General features: G+C 52.2%; 1 protein-coding gene across 3 annotated transcripts in view; it reads right to left on the minus strand.

The window, feature by feature from the left end:
* Window positions 1–7,132, minus strand: part of SERHL2 (serine hydrolase like 2) — a 22,847-nt gene extending 15,715 nt beyond the window's left edge. Inside the window, exons 1-8 of one of the 3 annotated variants that reach the window (XM_084748410.1) lie at window positions 7,025–7,132; window positions 4,828–4,977; window positions 4,633–4,746; window positions 4,240–4,281; window positions 3,856–3,875; window positions 3,452–3,526; window positions 2,073–2,182; window positions 1,270–1,349 (exon numbers count right to left, since the gene is read on the minus strand). In XM_084748410.1, the coding sequence (XP_084604536.1) occupies window positions 1,270–1,349; window positions 2,073–2,182; window positions 3,452–3,526; window positions 3,856–3,875; window positions 4,240–4,281; window positions 4,633–4,746; window positions 4,828–4,977; window positions 7,025–7,028 (595 nt within the window). In that variant the 5' untranslated portion in view covers window positions 7,029–7,132. Of the gene's footprint in view, window positions 1–1,269; window positions 1,350–2,072; window positions 2,183–3,451; window positions 3,527–3,855; window positions 3,876–4,239; window positions 4,282–4,632; window positions 4,747–4,827; window positions 4,978–5,905; window positions 5,974–7,024 lie in introns of those variants that run through there. The other 2 variants (XM_084748409.1, XM_084748411.1) reach the window with 2 other exon arrangements.
* Window positions 7,133–19,789: the final 12,657 nt, after the last annotated feature.

The raw sequence follows: 19,789 nt of genomic DNA on the forward strand, positions 1-19,789 counted from the left end.
GAGGACATGGTGAGGACTCTAGCTGAGACTCCTAGCAGCGGGAGACATGGAGACTGAAGTGGCCACCTCCTATACCCAGGCAGGACTTCCGGTGGAGGAAGGAGGATGCCAGTGCACCCACAAAACCTTCGACCCTGCCTACGAGGTGTGCAGATAAAGATGGAGCAGAGATTTAGGGAAGGGTCAAACAACGACTGGCCCAACTGGAGACCCACGCCAGGGGAGGGAGCCAACCCCCGACACTATGAACAACACTCTGCCATGCTTGCAGACAGGAGACTAGCAGTAACTGTCCTCTGAGAGGCTCCACCCAGCAGAGGACGGAAACAGATGCAGGGACCCACAGCCAAACATTAGACGGAGCTCTGGGGGGGGGGGGGCTTGTGGAAACGCTGGGGGAAGGATAGAGGGAGCCGGAAGAGACAAGAACTCTCCAAAAAGACCAACAGAATCAACTGACCTAGGCCCATGGGGGCTCACATAGACTGAACCACCAACCAAAGAGCATGCATTGACTGGGCCTAGGCCCCTCCCTACACCTAGGCAGCTGATGACGGGCAGCTTGGTCTGCATGAGGGTCCCCTAGCAATTGGAGGGGGGGGGGGTGAAGCTGCTTGCTTTTGGATCACGTTCCCCTAGCTGGGCTGCCTTGCTGGGCCTCAGTGGAAGAGGATGGGCGGGTTGGTAGTGGTGGGGGCTCCTCTTTTCTGAAGACAAGGCAAAGGAGGAAAAGGGGAAGAGGGTGGAAGGTGGGGACCGGGAGGAGAGGAGGGAGGGGGCTGCAGAAGGGATGTAAAATGAAAAAAAAAAAAAGTACAGGACTGGTGAGATGGCTCAGTGGTTAACATTGGCTGCTCTTCCAAAGGACCCGGATTCAAATCCCGGCACCCACCGTGGCAGCTCACAACTGTCTGTAACTCCAGTTCCAGTGGATCTGACACCCTCACACAGGCGTACATAGAGGCAGAATACCATTGTTTAAAAAAAAAAAAAAAGGCATGAGCATCTTTCCCACCTGTTCTGAAAACCACCACATAGCCCCAGCAGGGTACGGCCAGGACAGTCATCAACTTTAGTCTCAATACCTAACCAACCCTCCCAGAGGGTCTTTATGCAATGGTTATGTGACTGTGTGTCAGGTACTTGACAATTTGCAGGTTCGGTTTCTCCTGCTTTCACAAGGCAGTATATGAGGCAATGGAACAGCCAGGGTAACGCTGTGTATACCGAGCATCAACCTGGCACTATGCAAGGCCGCCAAGTCCTTACCTGTGGCCACCTTCGTGGCTCCTCTCTGCAGGAGAAGTTCTCCACACTCTTTCTTCACATGGCTGTTGTGACTCAGGAATCTGGGGGCGGGGGGCCGGGGAGGGGGAGACAGGAAGACACTAAAGGAACCGTGCATCCATCAAGCCCTGGGGTCAGACAGAAAGGCAGCTAGATATGCTGCATTGTCTTTTTGATTCCAACACCTGGAATCAAGTTCAAGGCCAGCCTGAATTACACCTAAATCTCTCTAAAACAAATGAACAAACAAAAAGCGCAAAGGACGTGGCTCAGTGGTGAAGCGCTTGCCTAGCGCACTCCACTAGGGCTCAGAGTTCAACCTCCAGAAAGGACAGGAAGAGGAAGGGGAGTTGGAGGGGACCGAGGTTACCCATGAAGGATGCACATGTCTTTCAGAGCCGGTGGGGGTACTTACAGTATCAGCCTGCCTGCCTGATACTCTGTGTGCGTCCAGGGGGTGCTGAGTGACACCCCTGGGGGAGAGGGAGCAGCAGCAGGATAAAAAAAAAAAAAGAGGAGGCTGCATTTTTGGTTTTTCAAGACAGGGCTTCTTTGTGTAGCCTTGGCTGTCCTAGACTCACTTTGTAGCCCAGGCTGGCCTTGAACTCACAGCGATCCGCCTGCCTCTGCCTCCCGAGTGCTGGGATTAAAGGCCTGCGCCACCACGCCCCGGCAAGGAGGCTGCCTCTTCTCCCTGACTCAGAGGGCTTCCTCCCCAGGACACGGCAGTCCCAGTCCCCCACCCCACCCCACCCACCCCTCCTACCCTTGCTCCCAGCACCCACCCCTGTAACAGCTCTTCTGGGCTGAGCACTCTCGGGGACTTCTGGGAGGCCTCCACCTGCAGCGTGTGCTCTATGTTTCGCCGCTTGTAGGTCAGCATGTTTTCCGTTTCCTAAGGGTTCAGCCACAGCTACTGAGTTAGGGAAGCCCCAAGTGAGTGGTGCCAGCCCCTCCCCTGGTCCCTGACCGCTGCCCTCAGTGCGGCTCTCAGGGATCAGGCCCTGCCAGTCAGCCCCCTGAGTGTTCTTTCCTCATTGAGGACAGGTTTGCCTGGGATAGCTAACGGGAACAGATGAGGAGGAAGGGAGCATCTCTGTTAACTGCCAAGTGCTTGCCAGAGGTGTGACACTACGATTCCACTGAGGGCGGGCAGCCTCCCGGATTTCAATCAATGCTCTCATGGCTAATGACAAGCACTAGAACAGGTGGGCAGGTGGGTCGGGTCTGAGATTCCATCTGCCGCACTCCATGTCCCCAGCGGTTTTTGGGGGCACACTGCCACCCAGCTCCACTCAGAAGGAAGCCCCAAGGCTCTATACTTGTGTCATCAGGGGCACATTAGAGAGGCCAAAGGATGAATTTTTACCACTGTCTGGTGGTAACCCCTTAACCCAGGAGTTATTGGTTCATGCAATGGAAAATTACTAGGGGCTTACAGTGGGCGCAGGGGCTGCAGGCGTGGGGCTAGAAATGCAAATGCACAGAGCCAGGAATGATGGCTCATGCCTGTAATTCCTGCCCTTGGGAGGCTGAGGCAGGAGGATTGCCAAGAGTTCTTGACCTCAGGGAAGCAGTAGCCATTTTGTAAATGGAAAGAAAAAAAAAGAAAGAAAGAAAGAAAGAAAAAAAGAAAACTGACATAGCCAACTCCTCTGGAACAAACTTCCTTACGGTCACACAATACTTAAGGAGAGAGAGCTAAGTCTCAGAGTCAGGGACAGCACTGCCTGTTGTGACTGGTATGGGTATTTTCTGTCAGCCACCCCCGGGGTTTATGTGTATGGTCACTTCTGTGTGCACAGCACAAAGGATTGGCTAAGTGTTAGTGCAGGGAGTGTGCTGTGGGGCCTCCTGCACCCATGGCTGCTCCTCTCACCCACCTTCGGCTGTTTCCCAGTCTACACTGGATCCACCAGCGTTCGGCAGGACCCGGACCACACTCTGGGCTCCCCAAGAGTACCCAATACCCTGAGCCCCTGACATTCTTGGGGGCATAAGCGTCAAGGTCTGCCCCTTCTCTGCAGGGAGATCCCTGGCTAACTTGTCCGCCTTCTGCCACATTCTCCTGCTTCCTTAATGTCTACCGCAGGACACAGAGCTGAAGGCATCCCTAAAGTCTGGGGCGGGTCCCCACGGCAGCCTCCACGAAGCCTCTCTTTACATTAGAGTCCAGGAGAAATGGCGTTGAGTCCAGCAAGATAAGTTTGTCCACTAGCTCCGGGAAGATGCTGGCAAACTAGAGAAGTGACAACAGAGGGGCGGGTGAGTGGGTGGGGAAGGCGCAGGCTTCACCCGAGCAGAAGTCTTCTGTCCCTTCACCTAGACCATGGACCCCGGCAACCATGGGCTTGAGAGTCTTGGGGATGGTAGCCGGACCATGAGGAAACTCTACAAGGGGCCTTCACTAGAACACAGTGTGTGTGGAAACTGCCTGACTAAGGAGGAACGGCTAAGGGGCTCTTCCTGTCCTACCTTCCGCTTGCCCCACCCCCTGCCCTCACTCCGTCACCCCCTCACCCCGCAAAAGGTCCCCAGGCAACCCCCGCAGCACAGCCAGCTACTCACCATGCCGCCCACAGTGCCACCTGCCGGACAAGAGAGCAATGGTGACATCCTTTGTGATGCCCCCCCCCCCCCCCAGCTCCCAGCATTCTCAGGCAAGCTCTTTCCTGGGGGTTGCCCCACATCCCCCTCCCCCGCCGCTCCTCCCCCACCACAGGGTTAGGACTCCATCTTAATGGACTCTGGGCCTCTCCGTGGGCCACTAAAGTCTCACAAGCCACCGCTCTGTCATCTGAGGCCTGAGGTTACAGTCCCCATGGTGAGCATTGGAGGGTTCTCTTACGCCTCATAGGGGCAGGGAAAAGTCCCAGGTACCACAGTGGTAAATTTTCTCTCTTTCCTAAAAGCCCGCCACAGAACTCGGGGTCCCGGCTTGAGCCGACTCACCAAAACTGTGGCCCAGGAGGGAGAACCGAGTCCATTTAAAGGCTGAAAATACAAAGCCAGAGAGAAGGTTTGCATGGCCCAGGCTCACTCTGTCCTTTTTCCTGTGTCTTGGCTTGGGATTCCCCCCAAATAGCTGCAGCACCCCACCCAGGAGACCAGCTGAGGGGGCTCAGCTCCACTCTGGGAAGCTCCTAGTGGAGGAAGCAAGCTCTTTTCAGATGATGTGAGACCTGGAGCCAGACTCCAGGCGTCCATTCCCAGGCCAGTATGGCCGCCTAGATCCTGCAGCCTACTCCTAGGATGAGAGAGGACGTCGCAGAGGACCCCCCCACCCCCACCCCCGCACCTCGCCTCCCCAACCTCTTCATGACACTCACTTTGGCTCTTGCTCACCTGTTGCCACCCTTCGGACCTCACTCACAAAATTTTGGTGGTAATACGGGAGACCTGGGTTGTAATGGGACGAGAGCCCATGACCACCGAAATCCATGGCCACATAATAGTAGTCTGCGGCAGAGAGGAGGAGGAAGAAAGGAGGTCTGCACGGCTGCTTCCACCCCTCCACTGCCCTTCAGCCCTCAGCCCTACCTTGTGAAAGAAGAGGGATGAGCCTGTCGAAGGAGTTGGCGTTGTCCAGCCAGCCGTGCAGGCAGAGAACCGGGGGGTTCTTCTGGGAGCCCCAGGCTTTGACAGCGATGTGGCCCCAGGGCACGGCCAACTTCAACTCTGAGAGCAAACCTGCAAGACAGAGAGCCCCGTCACTCACACCCTTCACTCACACCCTGCATTCATGAATCCAGCACAAACTACACCCCTGTGCATATGTCAGCACGCATGCGCATCTGTGCTACTGGCTTACGGCCTGGCTGCGGACAGACAGACTGCCAGGTACCTTGAGGAAGGAAAGACAATCGGATCCCCTGGAGGAGAAAGATCTGAATAGGTTTTTTTTTTTTCAGGATGTAACTGACCCATTGGTGTTGGGGCAGAAGAGGAAGCAGTGGGTTAAGGGCAATTGGCTTGAATCCTGACACTTGCGGCATGTATGACCTTGGGCTGGTGCCAAAGACCTCTCCCACCTCAGTTTCTTTTCCTGTTAAACTGGAGTAAATTTGGTACAATGCCTGCTAGGGGACATTAACTAATTAAGTGTGCTGGCTGTTCTTCCAGAGGTCCCAAGTTCAATTCCCAGCAACCACATGGTGGCTCCCAACCATCTATAATGTGATCTGATGCTCTCTTCTGGTGTGTAGGTGCACATGTAGATAGAGCACTGCATAAATAAATAAATAAATAAATCTTAAAAAAAAATAAAAAGAGCCCCTGTGGATACATGAGCCTTCAAGCAGTATTGAACGCCGTACAATGAACGCAAGCTATGCTTTTTCATATATATATGATAAAGTTTAATTTATAAATTCGGCACAATAGAGATAAGCAACAATAAATAAAATACAATGCTGATAACAATATACTGTACTGTACACGCCTGCCATCCCAGTACTCAAGGGGCGGACACAGCTAGATCAGGAATTTCAGGCCATCCTTGACTACATGAGACCGTGTGTCATAAACCTTCAAAGCAACAAAACAAAGCAAATATACTGCAATAAAAATTTGTGCAGTGGGGGGCTGGAAAGATGGCTCAGAGGTTAGGAGCACTCACTGACTGCTCTTCCAAAGGTCCTGAGTTCAATTCCCAGCAACCACATGGTGGCTCACAACCATCTATAATGAGATCTGCTGCCCTCTTCTCACATGCAGGTCTACATGCAGGCAGAGCACTGTATATATAATAAATAAATACATCTTTAAAAAATTTGTGCAGTGGTCTCGGTCTCTAAAAATATTGTATAATGGCGGGTGTAGTAGCTCAGGCCTTTAATACCAGCAGTTGGGAGGCAGAGGCAGGAGGATCACTATGAGTTCGAGGCTAGCCTGGTCTACAAAGCAAGTTCAGGACAGCCAAGATAACACAGAGAAACCCTGTCTCAAAACAAAACAAAACAATATTGTATAAGAACCAAGTAAAACTATGCATACACCTGTAATCCCAGCCCTGAGGAGGCAGAGACAAGAGCAACCAGGCAGGGCAGGCTTGTCTAGGGAGCTCCAGACCAGCTAAAACTACAGAGAGAATCCCCGAGCAGTCCTGGGAGACGCGGTAAGGTGGCTGGGGTTTTAAGACACGCATCAGAGTACCATGCAGCTCCAAACTGGACTTTGCCCCAAGTATTTTAGACACTGGGGAACAGAATCCTTGAAAACAAACTGAGCGACTACAGCTGCCAACATTTTCTAAGCCTTCAGAGTGGATGCCAGACACTTCGTACAAGCCAACGGCCCACGCAGTGAATTGGACAGCTGCTATCTCATTGCTCAAACCACGAAACTGAGGCACTAAGAGGTGAAAAAGGCGGCCAAGCTCTTTTGGAAAGATGAGTCGAAAGAGGATTTTAGGGCAGACACAGCTTGACTCCGGGACTCCAGCTTGGCCTACTAAAGTCAGGTGTGTCCCCAGAGCTGCCTTTCTCATGCTGCCAGGCCCCAAAGTGCAACCCCAGTCAGCTGTGCGCACACTCCTCTGATCTAGGGGGTTCTCGGGATGGTCCGGAGCCCCCAGTGTGGCTCTGCTGGATCCCGGGCGGTGGCGCGGCGGACTGAGCTCGGACACCCAATGGGCGAGGGCGATGACAGACTCGAGTGAGTGGGTGAATGCGTGGGAGCTCTCGCCACGTCCCTCCCTACCCACTTCGATCTGAGGGGCTCAGTGGGGCATTCTCACCCATTGCTCTCCTCTGTGCGGCTGTCACTCCGCAGAGGTCGCAGGAACGTGAAGGACTCGGAAGCTCACGCCCCGCCCACCGACTTTCCCTCCAGGCCTGCCCTCCGCCCCGTGGCTTCCGCCCCACAAGTACTGTTCAACCCCCACCCCCGCCCACCCCACACCCCTAAAAGGCCCTGACCATTCCCAGGCCCCGCCTCGCTCCGACATTGGTCCCTTTCCCCCAACAATCCCGCCCTCTTGTGTTCTTCTGCTAGTGACTTTACATCGGCTGCCCAGCGGAGTCAGAGCGAGCAGAGAAGGCAGGACCAATACCTGGGCAGGCTGGCATGGCACCAGTATCTGGATTAGGGCCCTGTCGCCCCACAGCGAGCAAAGCTCCCTGAGAAACCTCTCTTACTCTCACAGAGATGGGACGATGATGTTTCTTGTCATTTGTGCCTCTACTGTGTCCAAGGCCCCTTAACTGCGTCTGGCGCTATGCACCTTCGATAATCGATTGCACCGCCTGAATGAATGAATGAATGTATAAATTGAGGGCTCTGGAGGAAACCACCCCCAGGCAAAGAAGGATCGATCCTAAACAGTTTCAGTCCAGAAAAGATGGAGAACCCGGAGCCAGGCTGTGGGCATGATGCACTCAGGATGCTGGGTATTGGAGGCCAGTCTAGGATATACAGAGAGACCGTTTCCAACGCCGCAAACCCACCCTAAAACAAAACTCTAGGAACCCAAACCACAAAGCTTTCTCAAAACGGGCACATTCAAGCCCTAAATTTTTCAATAAAAGAATAAATTCACACCTCTCAGGCTTTTGAAATTTGCCAGGTGGACCTCTGGAGGAACGGGAGGTGGGTCCCAACGCTGAGCAGCTCACTGCCCTAACCGATGAACCACAGATCTGGGCACTGAGGGAAATCTGTATGGTGAGTTCCCCCAAAGGGATGACACCCTGAGGAAAGCAGAACACGGGCTGCAGTAGGTAAATGGAGGCTGGGCAGAAGTTTAGGCTGGGCAGCAGGCCAAGGGAGATGCGGGTCTGGAAAGTTGGGACCACCAGGTTGTGACAGGACTTTTCTGAACGATTTCACTCAGGGGAGGTTAGGAGCTGGAGACGATTCAAAAATTTTTCTGTCCTATTCTTTGTTTTTTGAGACAGGGTTCGAACTCACCACATAACTGTGGATGACCTTGGATTGAGACTTCCGCCTCCCTCTCCCGAATACTGGGGTTACATGCCAGGTTTATGCAATGCTGGGGATCAAACATAGGGGTTCATACATGCCAGGCAAGCACTCTAAAATCGAGCTATTACCCCAGCCCCCTGAGAGCATTTCTACAGGGTACAAGCAGTGTTATCAGCTGAGGAAACTGCCAAGGATCTTTCCTGAGTTGGGGAGGACGGCAGATACTCGTGTAGCAGGGGCGTTGGGAACATGGTGCCATGCACCGTGCAGGCTGCTGTCTTTTCTCATTCTCCCCCCAACCCCCCCCCCCCCCCCGACACACTGCTGGGGACACTTGCATTTGGCATCCCCAGCACCTTTGGCCTCAAAACTCCCTTGGTTCAACCAGCCCCTTCGACAGACCTGGCCTCAGCCGGCTGCTGTCCGTCCTCCTGGCCCGTGGCCGCAGCGGCCCTCCCGTCCATCCAGCCTCCTCCTCTTAGCCATGCATTCCATTATTATCTCACCTCTTTGCTCCCCCTTTTCATTCATGTAACTTCCGTCTAATATGACCCCATAGGACAATCACTTCCTGCCGTACTCTCCGTCCCACCGCACTTACACTACCACCTCCCGGCCCCTCCCCCCAGCTCTTATCCAGGTGAAAATCCAGGCGCTTCTCGCCACCAGCTGAGGGGTGTATCTCCTGCCATAGTATTAGACGGTGTTGGGGGCCCTCATTTCCCCCTTCACATGAGAACCCTGTGCTGTCTCAGTCCTTCCAAGTGGAAACGCCCCCTTGCCTCTGTTTACACCTGCCTCGTACCCCGACTTGGCTCTACCTGACTCTCTCTCTCTCTGAATGCATGTTGGCTTCTTTTTATTTTTAAAGATTTATCTAAATCTGTTTTTTCTTTTTTTTTTTTTAAAGATTTACTTCAATCTGTGCTCTGTTTTCATGCACACCAGAAGAGGGAAGCAAATTCTATTACAGATGGTTGTGAGCCACCATGTGGTTGCTGGGAATTGAACTCAGGACCTCTGGAGGAAAAGACAGTGCTCTTAACTGCTGAACCATCTCTCCAGTCCGAATGTTGGCTTCTTAACAGGAGGATATGGTCAGTCGTTTTCAAACTATTTCCCCTAACATCTATCAGAGATAGAGCCTTGTACACAGGAGGTGCTCAATCAATGACTGCACATTGGATTGGCTGAGAACTGCTAAGAGCAGGCTGCCCCAGGCGCTCCCATACAAGCAGCAGCAGCAGCAGCAGCACAGAGGGCAGGAAGAATTTGTGAGTGGTTTTTGAGGTCTTAGGTCAAGGTCCATCCCCATCCCCGTGCCCCCACCCACCACCCTGCAGTTTCACCTCCAGGGAGGTTAAAGGGATTAATAATTACTCATATCCCCAACTGAAAGAGATGACAGCTCCCCAGAAACACCAGCAATAGGAAGTCCCCACACCCCGACACTAAACACAGCTGGGATCCTGGATTGGATCCTGGAACAGAGAAAGCACACTGGAGGAAGGGCTGGGGAGTTTACCTAAAGCCTAGAGTGTAGCTAACAGTAGTGGGCCAATGCTTGTTTTGCTTTGTTTTATTTTGGAGACAGGGTTTCTCTGTGTAGCCTTGCCTGCCCTGCTTTGTAGACCAGGCTGGCCTCGAACTCACAGAGCTCTGCCTGCCTCCGCCTCCCAAGTGCTGGGATGAAAGGTGTGCGCCACCACTGCCCGGTTTACTGCTGGATCTATGGAGGCATTTCCTCAGTGAGGCCCCTTCCTCTCTGATGACTCTAATTTTTGTGTCCCAGGAACGCAAAGGTTTCACTTTAGCAGTTCTGGTATTTTGGTTTTTTGTTGTTGTTGTTGGGTTTTTTTTGTTGTTGTTGTTTTTGTTTTTGTTTTTTCGAGACAGGGTTTCTCTGTGTAGCCTTGGCTGTCCTGGACTCACTTTGTAGACCAGGCTGGCCTCGAACTCACAGCGATCTGCCTGCCTCTGCCTCCCGAGTGCTGGGATTAAAGGCGGGCGCCACCACGCCGGCTCTGGTATCTTGTTAATCGCAGCTGATTCTTCAGCCCCAGCTGACCAGGACCACAGAATCTTAAATCAAAATAACAAACAGCTCTGGTGGAGTCTTTAACCTTCCCTCTGAAACTTCACAAGCCAGGTCTCCGTCCTCTGCACTGCTCTCAACATTCTTACATCCGAGCTCCCACAGAACGCCCCGCTGAGCTCTCAACACTCAATGGCTTTTCTAGCCCAAAGTTCCAAAGTCCTTTCACAGTCCTCCCAAAATACATGGCCAGGTCTGTCACAGAGATACTCCATTATGTTGGTAGCAATTTGTCTTAGTTAAGGTTTCTATTGCTACCACAAAACACCTTGACCAGAAAGCAAGTTAGCGAGGAAAGGGTATATTTTTAGCTCACACTTCCAGATCCATCATCCAAGAAAGTCAGGACAGGAACTCAAGCAGGGCTGGAACCTGGAGGCAGGAGCTGATGCAGAGGCCATGGAGGGGTGCTGCTTACTGCCTTGCTCCTCATGGCTTTCTCAGCCTGCTTTCTTATAGAGCCACCTGCCCAGGGATGGCTCCACCCACCATGAGCTGGCCCCTCCCCCATTGATCAATAATTGAGATAGTGCCTTACAGCTGGAATTTTTCTCGACTGAGGATCCTTCCTCTCTGATGACTCTAATTTGGGTCAAGCTGACACACAAACCAGCCAGTGTAGAATATGTAACAAGAACTTGTCTCAACACCAAAACTTATCAGGAGAGCCAGGCATGGTGGTGCACACTTTTAATCCCGACACTCAGGATGGCAGAGGCAGATGGATCTCTGTGAGTTCGAGGCCAGCCTGGTCTACAGAGTAAGTCCAGGACAGCCAGAGCTACATGGCAAGACTGTCTCAAAAACAAACAAACAAACAAACAAGCAATAACAACAACAACAACAAAACCCAATAAATGCTGGGAGCTTCGGGGTAGAGCTTGCCCAGCACTGCAAGACCCTGGGTTCAATTCCCAGCAGTGTTCCAAGAACTAAAAAGGAGAGGGAAACTTGGGCACAGTAAGTATCCCAGCCACTCAGGAAGCTGAGGCAGGAGGATTATTTGAGGCCAAGAGATGAAGGCCAGCCTGAACAACATAGTGAGGCATTTAAAACCAACCAACCAAGCAAACCAACCAACCAACCAAAAGAAAAAAGAAAAAAAAACCAAACTAGAGTGATGGTTCAATGGTTCCACAGTTGAGCACTGGCTGCTCTTTCAGAGGCCCTGGGTTCAATTCCCAACACCACACAGAGGCTCACAGCCATCTGTCACTCCAGATCCAGGGCACCCAAAGCCTTCTTCTGGCTTCCATGGGCCCTGTACTCAATGTGCACAAACATAAGCATATATACATAATTAAAAACAAAACAATGAAACAAGAGCTGGAGAGATGGGTCCGTAGTTAAAAGCGCTGACCAGTTTTTGCAGAGGACCTGGGTTCATGTCCCAGCACCGCGTGATGGCTCACAACCATCTGTAGCCCTGGTTCCAGAGGGTCCAGTGTCCTCTTGTTACTTCTGAGAGCAGCAAGCACATACACAGTGCACAGACCTACAAGTAGCAGGCCAAACACCCATAACACACACACACACACACACACACACACACACACACACACACACACACAATAAATAAATCTAAAACCAAACAATCAAAGGGACTTATTTCTGTAATTCTCTTTACTCCTAGTTCCTGAACCAAAGAGGGAAAAAAAAAAAATAGCACAAAAGCCACACAAATCGTTATGCTAATAAGTATGTCTCATTGCTCCTGTCCCTCCAGGCACGTCCTCTGCGGGCATCCTGCATCCTCTTCGTCCATCTCCTCAGTAACTTGCTGGCCTTGCATTTTGTATGGTTGACTAGGAAACATCGACTAGACTCTCCAACCCCCACTGTCTAATGGAGGAGGTGTTGTTTTTTTTCTTTCCAATCCTGTTTGGAAAAGGAGCCATTCAGACCACGTTAGAATACGTCCTCACTGCCTGGTCTCACACTCAGTGTTACTGCCATTGCGTTCTTGGGGGATGGCTCAGCTTCCCAGTACCTTAACACGGGATAATGGGTGTGGCTTCGTCCTGCACTTGGAGGGTGTCAGGAGGTTCTGGCCCCGACTCACTGCATACATCTCCCATGCCAGAGGAGGCCTGGAGCTGGCCCCAGTGTTTTCTACCCTCCATGCCCAAAGACAGCCAAGGTCCTGAGAGCCTGTGGAAGGCTGCCGGGCCTCAGCCTCCAGCACGCATCCACATCTCAGTCCTCTGCTCGAGTGCTCCTGTCTCAGACCGGTCTCCATGACCTTGTGGGATTGGCACCACTGACCCTCACCAGCCATGTACGTTCCTCCCTTCTCAAGAGGTGTATTATTGCCATGTGGTTGCCACCTGTTTGGTAGTGGGGTGTGTGTGTGTGCTTTCTTGAATGTCAGCTCTCCCAGGGCAGGGGCTGTGTTTTCTTCACAGTTGTGCCTCCAGCCTGAGCTCATGCCTGGAGTATAGCAGGTGCTCAGTAAATATTTGTTGAATGAATAAATGCATGACTGCTCCGAATATGTCACACCCTTCACACGCCGGTGCCTGGGCATATGGTATTTCTTCAGCCTGGAAGCTGAACAGTATTTTGGGTGCTGTTACCTATGGAATGCAGGACTTACCTTTGATGTGTGTGCCTAATTTGAAAAACCTCTTCTGTGAGCATGTGTGTGTGTGTGTGTGGGGGGGGTGAGGGTCCACTCCTCTCCCATCAACAGAGTCACATGAGTAGGCCCTGTAAAGTCACATTTCGATTTCGTAGCTGTCACCAGGTCACAGCAGTCACCAGGGTTGGCTACCTGACCCTTGGATCAAAGTCTCTGTTCCTGAAATTAAGAGTTAGGTTTTTGGGGTTAGGTGTAGCGGCACACGCCTTTAATCACAGCACTCAGGAGGCAGAGGCAGGTGGATCTCTGTGAATTAGAGGCCAGTCTGGTCTACAAAGTGAGTTCAGGACAGCCAGGGATGTTACACAGAGAACCTTTGTCTCAAAAAACCAAAATAAAAATAAAAAAAGAGAGCTGGGTGTATGGTGCACGACTTTAATCCCAACACTTAGGAGGAGGAAGCACGTGGATCTTCGTGAGTTTGAGGCCAGCCTGGTCTACAAAGAGGGAGTCCAGGACAGCCAAGGCTACACAGAGAAACCCTGTCTCAAAAAACAAAACAAAAAAGTGAGGTTTTATTTTTTAATTCCAATCTCAGCCAGTCTGAGAAAAATAAACGCCCCGCCTCCAACTTTCTAAAGAAGCTGTGGTATTGACCACTTTCTATTTTTATAGACTACATGGCAAAAGGAAAGGAAAATAAGTGTACAGAAGAAGAGAGTGTGGAGAAGCTGAGCCCAGAGGGAAACAATCCACCGGGGCTTCCGTCAGCTGCAGAAAGGTTCCCTTAGCTCCGGAGGGAACTGTCCTTCATTGTGGGGAGCTGCCTTGCTCCGGGGTGTGTATGTTTTCCAGAGGGCAGTTCGCAGCAATGACCAGAGGGTACAGTGGTACAAAGACCCAGCCCTTGCTCTTGGCTCAGGACAACACAGCAGGGTGGTCCTAGCTCTAAAGATCCTTGCGGTCTGTGAAGGTGGAGAACACCGGCTGTGTTCACTCAGACCTGCGTCTTCCTCTGCCCCGAAAGAGCCCATCTCACAGACGCAACAGATTCTCTGGAGAGCTAAACCTACCTCAGATGGAAGGCAGAGAGTTGCTCCAAGAGGCTGAGGAAGTAACAACTGAAGGCCTCGCTTTGCCCGCAAGGGCAGTCTCTGCCTTTGCTGGTCCTGGATAAATTTATCTTTCCTAAAGAAAGGCAGCTTGAGGGTGGACCTTCAGCTTAGAAGCAGGCAGGTAGGTCAAGCTCCCTGGCCGCCCTCAGCTCCTTCCGGCACGCCACTGTGCTAGGGCTGAGAGGCAAGGGATCCTGCCAATCCGCGGGGCACTCCGGGAGGAGCTCACTGCTGCTCAGATCCGCAGTTAGCGACCCCTGAGCGGCATTAGCGCAGCAGCCCGCTCAAATGTTTCCACCTGGCACCTGGCGCTTCCTCTTTGCAGCGAGAGCACAGGCAGTTCCCGCGTAGAGCCTGGAAAAGCCTCGGGCTGAAGGCGGCACAGATGCTCAGAGGTCCACAGACGAGCTCGCAGAAACATATTTCATCCCGGGCTCTCTGCTGTCATTTAGGAAGCAGAGGTGAGTTCCTGAATCACCCACCACACCCAGCCAGGGCCAGCTGGTTCGGGTGAGCACGCTCCCCTGCTGCCTCTGACACGTGGTCAGAAGCTGGGGTTGTCAGTGGGCTCCCTTGGTGGTATCCTCAAGTTTATCAGGCTGGGAATGCCAGGGAAGAGACCTCAGGGCCTGTCCCCAAAGAGGGCCTGTCCCCAAAGAGGGCCTGTCCATTTTAGCTGCTATTTGCCTGTCCAGGGTCTCCCAGGCTAGTGGTTTCGCCATCATTTGGAAAGAAAAACCCAGAGGAGGGGTTGCTTTTTTTTTTTTTTACATGAATAAATAGGACCACACATCTTCGTGGGTGAGGTTTTCCAGGTGCGCGTGGTTCAGAGCATCTAAGGAACATGTTTTTAAGGCCTGGCTGGCATCAGGTGTGGGCCTGTGGGCTGCAGAATCAAACCGTGGAAGCCAACATGTGGCTAAGTCAGGGCCCTTATGAACCAATTAGTGCCTTTTTAAAAAGTGTTTTTAATTGTGTGTGTGTGTGTGTGTGTGTGTGTGTGTGTGTGTGTGTGTGTGCGTGTGCGTGTGTGCGTGTGTGCGCGCGCTCCGGGTGCAGGGTGGGGTGGGGGTGGGTGGGGCAGATGTACATGTGAGTGTCGTTGCCTGTGCAGACCTGAAGCTTTGGATCCTGCAGAACTGGAGACTCGGGTATTGGTTTCTGAGGGGCCACGTGAGTGCCAGGAGCTGAACCATCACGTAGTGCCAGTAATGACTTGGGTCCCTTGGAAAAGCAGTACTTAACCACCAAGCCATCTCTCCAGTCCCCACCACCTTTCCACCCTTCTCCCCCCCCCCCCATCTCTCTTGTCTCGCCATGTACCCCTGGAACCCTCTTGTAGACTAGGCTGGCCTTAAAGTCAGAGCTCCACCTACCTGTACTTTCCCAGCTCTGTGATCACAGCACTGAACAAAGTGCGTGTTCCACCACACCCAACTGGATGGGTGTTGTGGGAGTGCCTTGGGCTGGTTATGGACAAGGCGGTTCCTGATGGGAGGGCTTGGCCACTTCTGCTCTGGTCCTCTCGGGTAGCTCAGCATGAAGCCCCCGCCCCCACCCACCCCACCCCCATGGGCTGCCCCTCCAGCTTGCTGTCCCGGCTCCTAGAACAAGGAACCAAGTCAGCTATTCTTTATAAATTTACCCATCAGTGGTGTCTGGTGTTAGTGAGGACAGTCAGGGCCTCCAAGTGTGGACATTTGGTGGCCACATGTGGGACCCAGGGCCTCTGTGATTTCTGTCCTCTTCATGTGGTGGCTGTGGCTCCAGGAGCAGGAATGTCACATCACCCTCTCCCAGGGTGCCAGCCCATCTGGTAGGCCTCTGGGGAAAGGGCCTCTGGCTGGCTGGAGCAATACGTGAGTGCTCACCGCACAGAATGGACGAAGTTGCTCAAAAGAAGCGGAACAAGAAGGGAAGTCTGTCCAGGAAGGAAGAGCTCCTAGTCAGTTATGGCAACAGGAAACCTTCAGCCATGTCTACCACACTGTAAGCCAGCAAAACCCCCAAACAACCTCTCCCCCACAAAGCAGCATTGTCATGTTATTACTACCATCAGCTTCATGCGTGAGAGAGAGAGAGGGAGGGAGGGAGAGAGAGAGAGAACATCTTAGCGGGGAAAGTATGCCTGGAAGTGGTGGCACACACCTTTAATCCCGGCACTCAGGAGGTAGAGGCGAGCAGATCTCTGAGTTTGAGGCCAGCTTGGTCTACAGAGTGAGTTCCAGGATGGCCAGGTTTACACAGAGATATCCTGTCTCAAAAAAATGAAATTAAATAAAATAAAAAAAGAAAAAAGAAAAGAAAAGCTGGGCGGGTGGCACACGCCTATAATCCCAGCACTCCGGAGGCAGAGGCAGGTGCATTGCTGTGAGTTTGAGGCCAGCCTGGTCTACGTCATCACCTCCAGGTCAGGCAAGGCTACATAGTAAGACCCTGGTTCAAGAGAGAAGATAGAAGCTAAGATGAGCCGAGGCCACTCGCTCTCCTGTGTCCTACCTATCTCTCAGATGTACCTGCTTCCAGCGGAGTTTCTGTGCTGTGGATGGCCAGTGCCAGTTGTCAACTTGACGGAACATAAAGTCCCTTGGGAGACAGGCCTCTGGGCATGCCTGCGGGAGGTTAACTAGATTGCTTTAATTGAGGTAGGAAGCTCCGTCCGGCGTGGGTGGCACCTGTTCGCTGGCTGGGATGCTGGGCTGTGCAAACGGAGAAAGGCAGCCAGTGCACTTTTTGATCTCTACGTTCTGAGTGGATGAAGTGTGACCGCGCAGCTTCTTGCTCCGGTGAGCATGCTATCCCCTGGCTGCGGCCGAGTCTTCCTGCCGTGCTGAACTGGATGCCCCCTTTAAGTCACTTTTATCAGGGTCTTTTATCACAGCAAAGGAACTGAGCCTCCCGGCTGCTCTCTTGATTCTTGGGGCTCAAGCGGCCTCGCATCTTGTCTCTCTGCAGCCTCGGCAGCTGGGACCTGTCTTCGTCTGTCTTCCCACTTGGGTAACACTGATAAGAATAGGTTCAAGGGCAGCGACCTGAAAGCAGAGCTGAAAGAGTCCTCTGCTCGTTATAGCTTGTGCCATATTTTATTTTTTCCGAATGGCTGGGACTGGGTTGGAGTGTAGGGGTGCAAGGGAGCAGCGGTGCAGGGGTGCAGGGGTGCAGGGGTAGAGCACTGCCCAGCAGGCACAAGGCCCCACTGCCCATCTCCAGCTCCACATTTGGCAAAAATACATGAAAGCTGCCTCCCCAAAAGGCTTTATTTGCAGGGGAGCTGGAATTTAATCAAGCAGGCCAAAGCCCATGTCACCACCCAATCCCTCACTCTTCTCCTCTTCTCCTCTGCTGCAGTGGTGAGGGGCGGGCAGGCAGAACCAGCAGCAGGGGCTGCAGAGCCAGGGGCAGCTGCAGAGCCAGGCGCAGCAGAAACAGCCCCAGCCCCAGCAGCAGGCACGCTGGATGAGCCTGCCAACACCCTGGGTGATGACATCCTCAATGTTTTTTCCATTCAGCTCACCTTGTTAAGCTGGTCCTCTCACCATGCCCACCGTGTCTAGTGGCTTCCTGATGTCTTTGGCACTGGGAGAGGAGCTGCCATTGAGGGCGGCCAGCAGATAAGAGGTGACCTAGTGCTGTGGAGGACAGGCCTCATGAGAGACCTCAGAGGCGTCAGGCAGAGAAAAGAAGCAGGATTCTCTGTAAACTCCTAGGGGAGATCTCTGCCACCTTGTTTTTTGTTGTTGTTGTTGCTGGTTTTTTTTGGGGGGGGGTTGGTATTAACATTTCTATGTTGGCCAGAATTAACTTTAAAATGTTACCCTTTCTTTAGAAGAAGGACTTTCTTGTAGGATTGATCACGCCTAGCAATTCCCATGGCTCCCTCTCTGCCTACAGCCTCACCCTGAACCCCTCCATGTGCCGGACAGCTCTTACAGCACCCCCCCCCCACCCTTCTCTCAGACTTGACACACCCCAGTCCACTACCCTCAGGCCTGCTTATCTCTCAGGCTCCCTGTCGCAGTAAAGGACAATCTGTCCCTAAGCAATCAGAACTAAACCCTTTGAATCCTCCTGTAGTGACAGTTTGGGAATTTTTAGTTTCTTTAAAAACGTAGCAATAGTATAAGAATGCTCTTTCATTTAATCCCGGGCGTGGGGATGTGGAGCTGCCTCAGACTGTCCGCAGCAGCTGACTATGATTTGCCTAGTGCTCTAGCAGAGGCGTGGTTTTGCCAGCTGCAGATAGTTTCTGTGGTTGTGTGTCCTTTGGAATTCTGGGAACTTTTCAGAGGGTATATGAATACTAGGCGCTGAGAGGTATGGTGGGTGGTTGTGGGTCATTGGGGGGGGGGGGTTGATGGCAGTTTGTTAGTAGTCATGCTCAAAGAAGGAACAGAAAGAAAAAAAATAGGTTCAAGACTCCTTCTTCTTTTTCTTCTTCTTCTTCTCCTCCTTCTCCTTCTCCTCTTCCTTCTCCTCCTCCTCCTCCTCCTCCTCCTCCTCCATGAGGTCTACATCCTCCGTTTACATTTTTTTCTAAAATTAGAGGATGAATAGATTGTGCCATGTTTAAGAGCACTCACCGCTCTTGCAGAGGGTCTGGGTTTAGTTTTCAGCACCCACATGGTGGCTCCGAAGGTAACCCCAGCCTCCAGGAGACCTGATGCCGGCCTCTGACACCTGCATTCATATACACAGTTACCAACACAGATCCACACACATACACATAATTTAAAATAATAAAAAAAGACTGGCGTGTAAAGCTGCTGGAGACAGATGGCTTGACAACTAAGGGTGTCTACTGCTCATGCACAGGACTAGGGTTCAAGTCCCAGCACCCACATTAGGCAGCTCAAAGCTGCCTGTAATCGCTGTCTTCTGGACTCTGCACACGTTAAACACATACAGGTGCCCATACATACACATAATTAAAATTTAAAAAAAATCTTTTTAAAAGTTGGTTGTAAATAGGTCTTTCTACTGCTTGTTTGTTTTGTTTTTCTAGAAGCAGGGTTTCTCTGTGTAGCTCTGGCTCTTCTGGAACTCACTATGTGGACCAGGCTGGCCTAGAACTCAGAGATCCATCTGCCTCCGTCTCCCAAGTGCTGGAGACTAAAGGCATGTGCTACCTTACTCAGTCCCATTCATTTTTTTTTTTCTAACATAAACCCAGTGACAATATCGAGGGGACTTAGGGGCAGCTGAGCTTCTTTAAGGGGGAAAGGCCAGTCTCTATCACTGAAGTAGGAATTAAAGTATAAAAAAATGTGACACACAAACACACACACACACACACACACACACACAGAGAGAGAGAGAGAGAGAGAGAGAGAGAGAGAGAGAGAGAGAGAGAGCGCACACATATGGAAGTCAGAGGTTAACTTTTGGGAGTTGGTTCTCAACTTTTGCAGGTCAGTTTTCTCTTCCACTGTAGGTTCTGGGGCTCAAACTCAGACGGTCAACCTTGCATGGCAAGTGCCTTTACCCCTGCGCCATCCCGTTGGCCTTCAGGGGGATTTTCAAAGCATGAGAATTGGGTGCTCTCTCAGGAACGTGGTGCTGGAAGCAGCATTAGTCCATCCCACTAGTGAAGATGCCTACACTGACGAAGGCACACCAGAGACTCAGGGCCAGCTAGGAGAATCGTGGAAGAGGAGAGCAGGCTCACCAGGCCTTGTATTCCCATCATCCTCTTGGCGGTGTCTGCTTCCAAGGGAGTAATGGAGACACCCTCAGTACTGAGAGGGGGGGAGTCACTGCTTGGAACCACTGTGCCACGCACCTGCCCAT

This window comes from Acomys minous (genome assembly GCF_964271855.1).
Source record: "Acomys minous genome assembly, chromosome: 12".
Lineage (NCBI taxonomy): Eukaryota > Metazoa > Chordata > Mammalia > Rodentia > Muridae > Acomys > Acomys minous.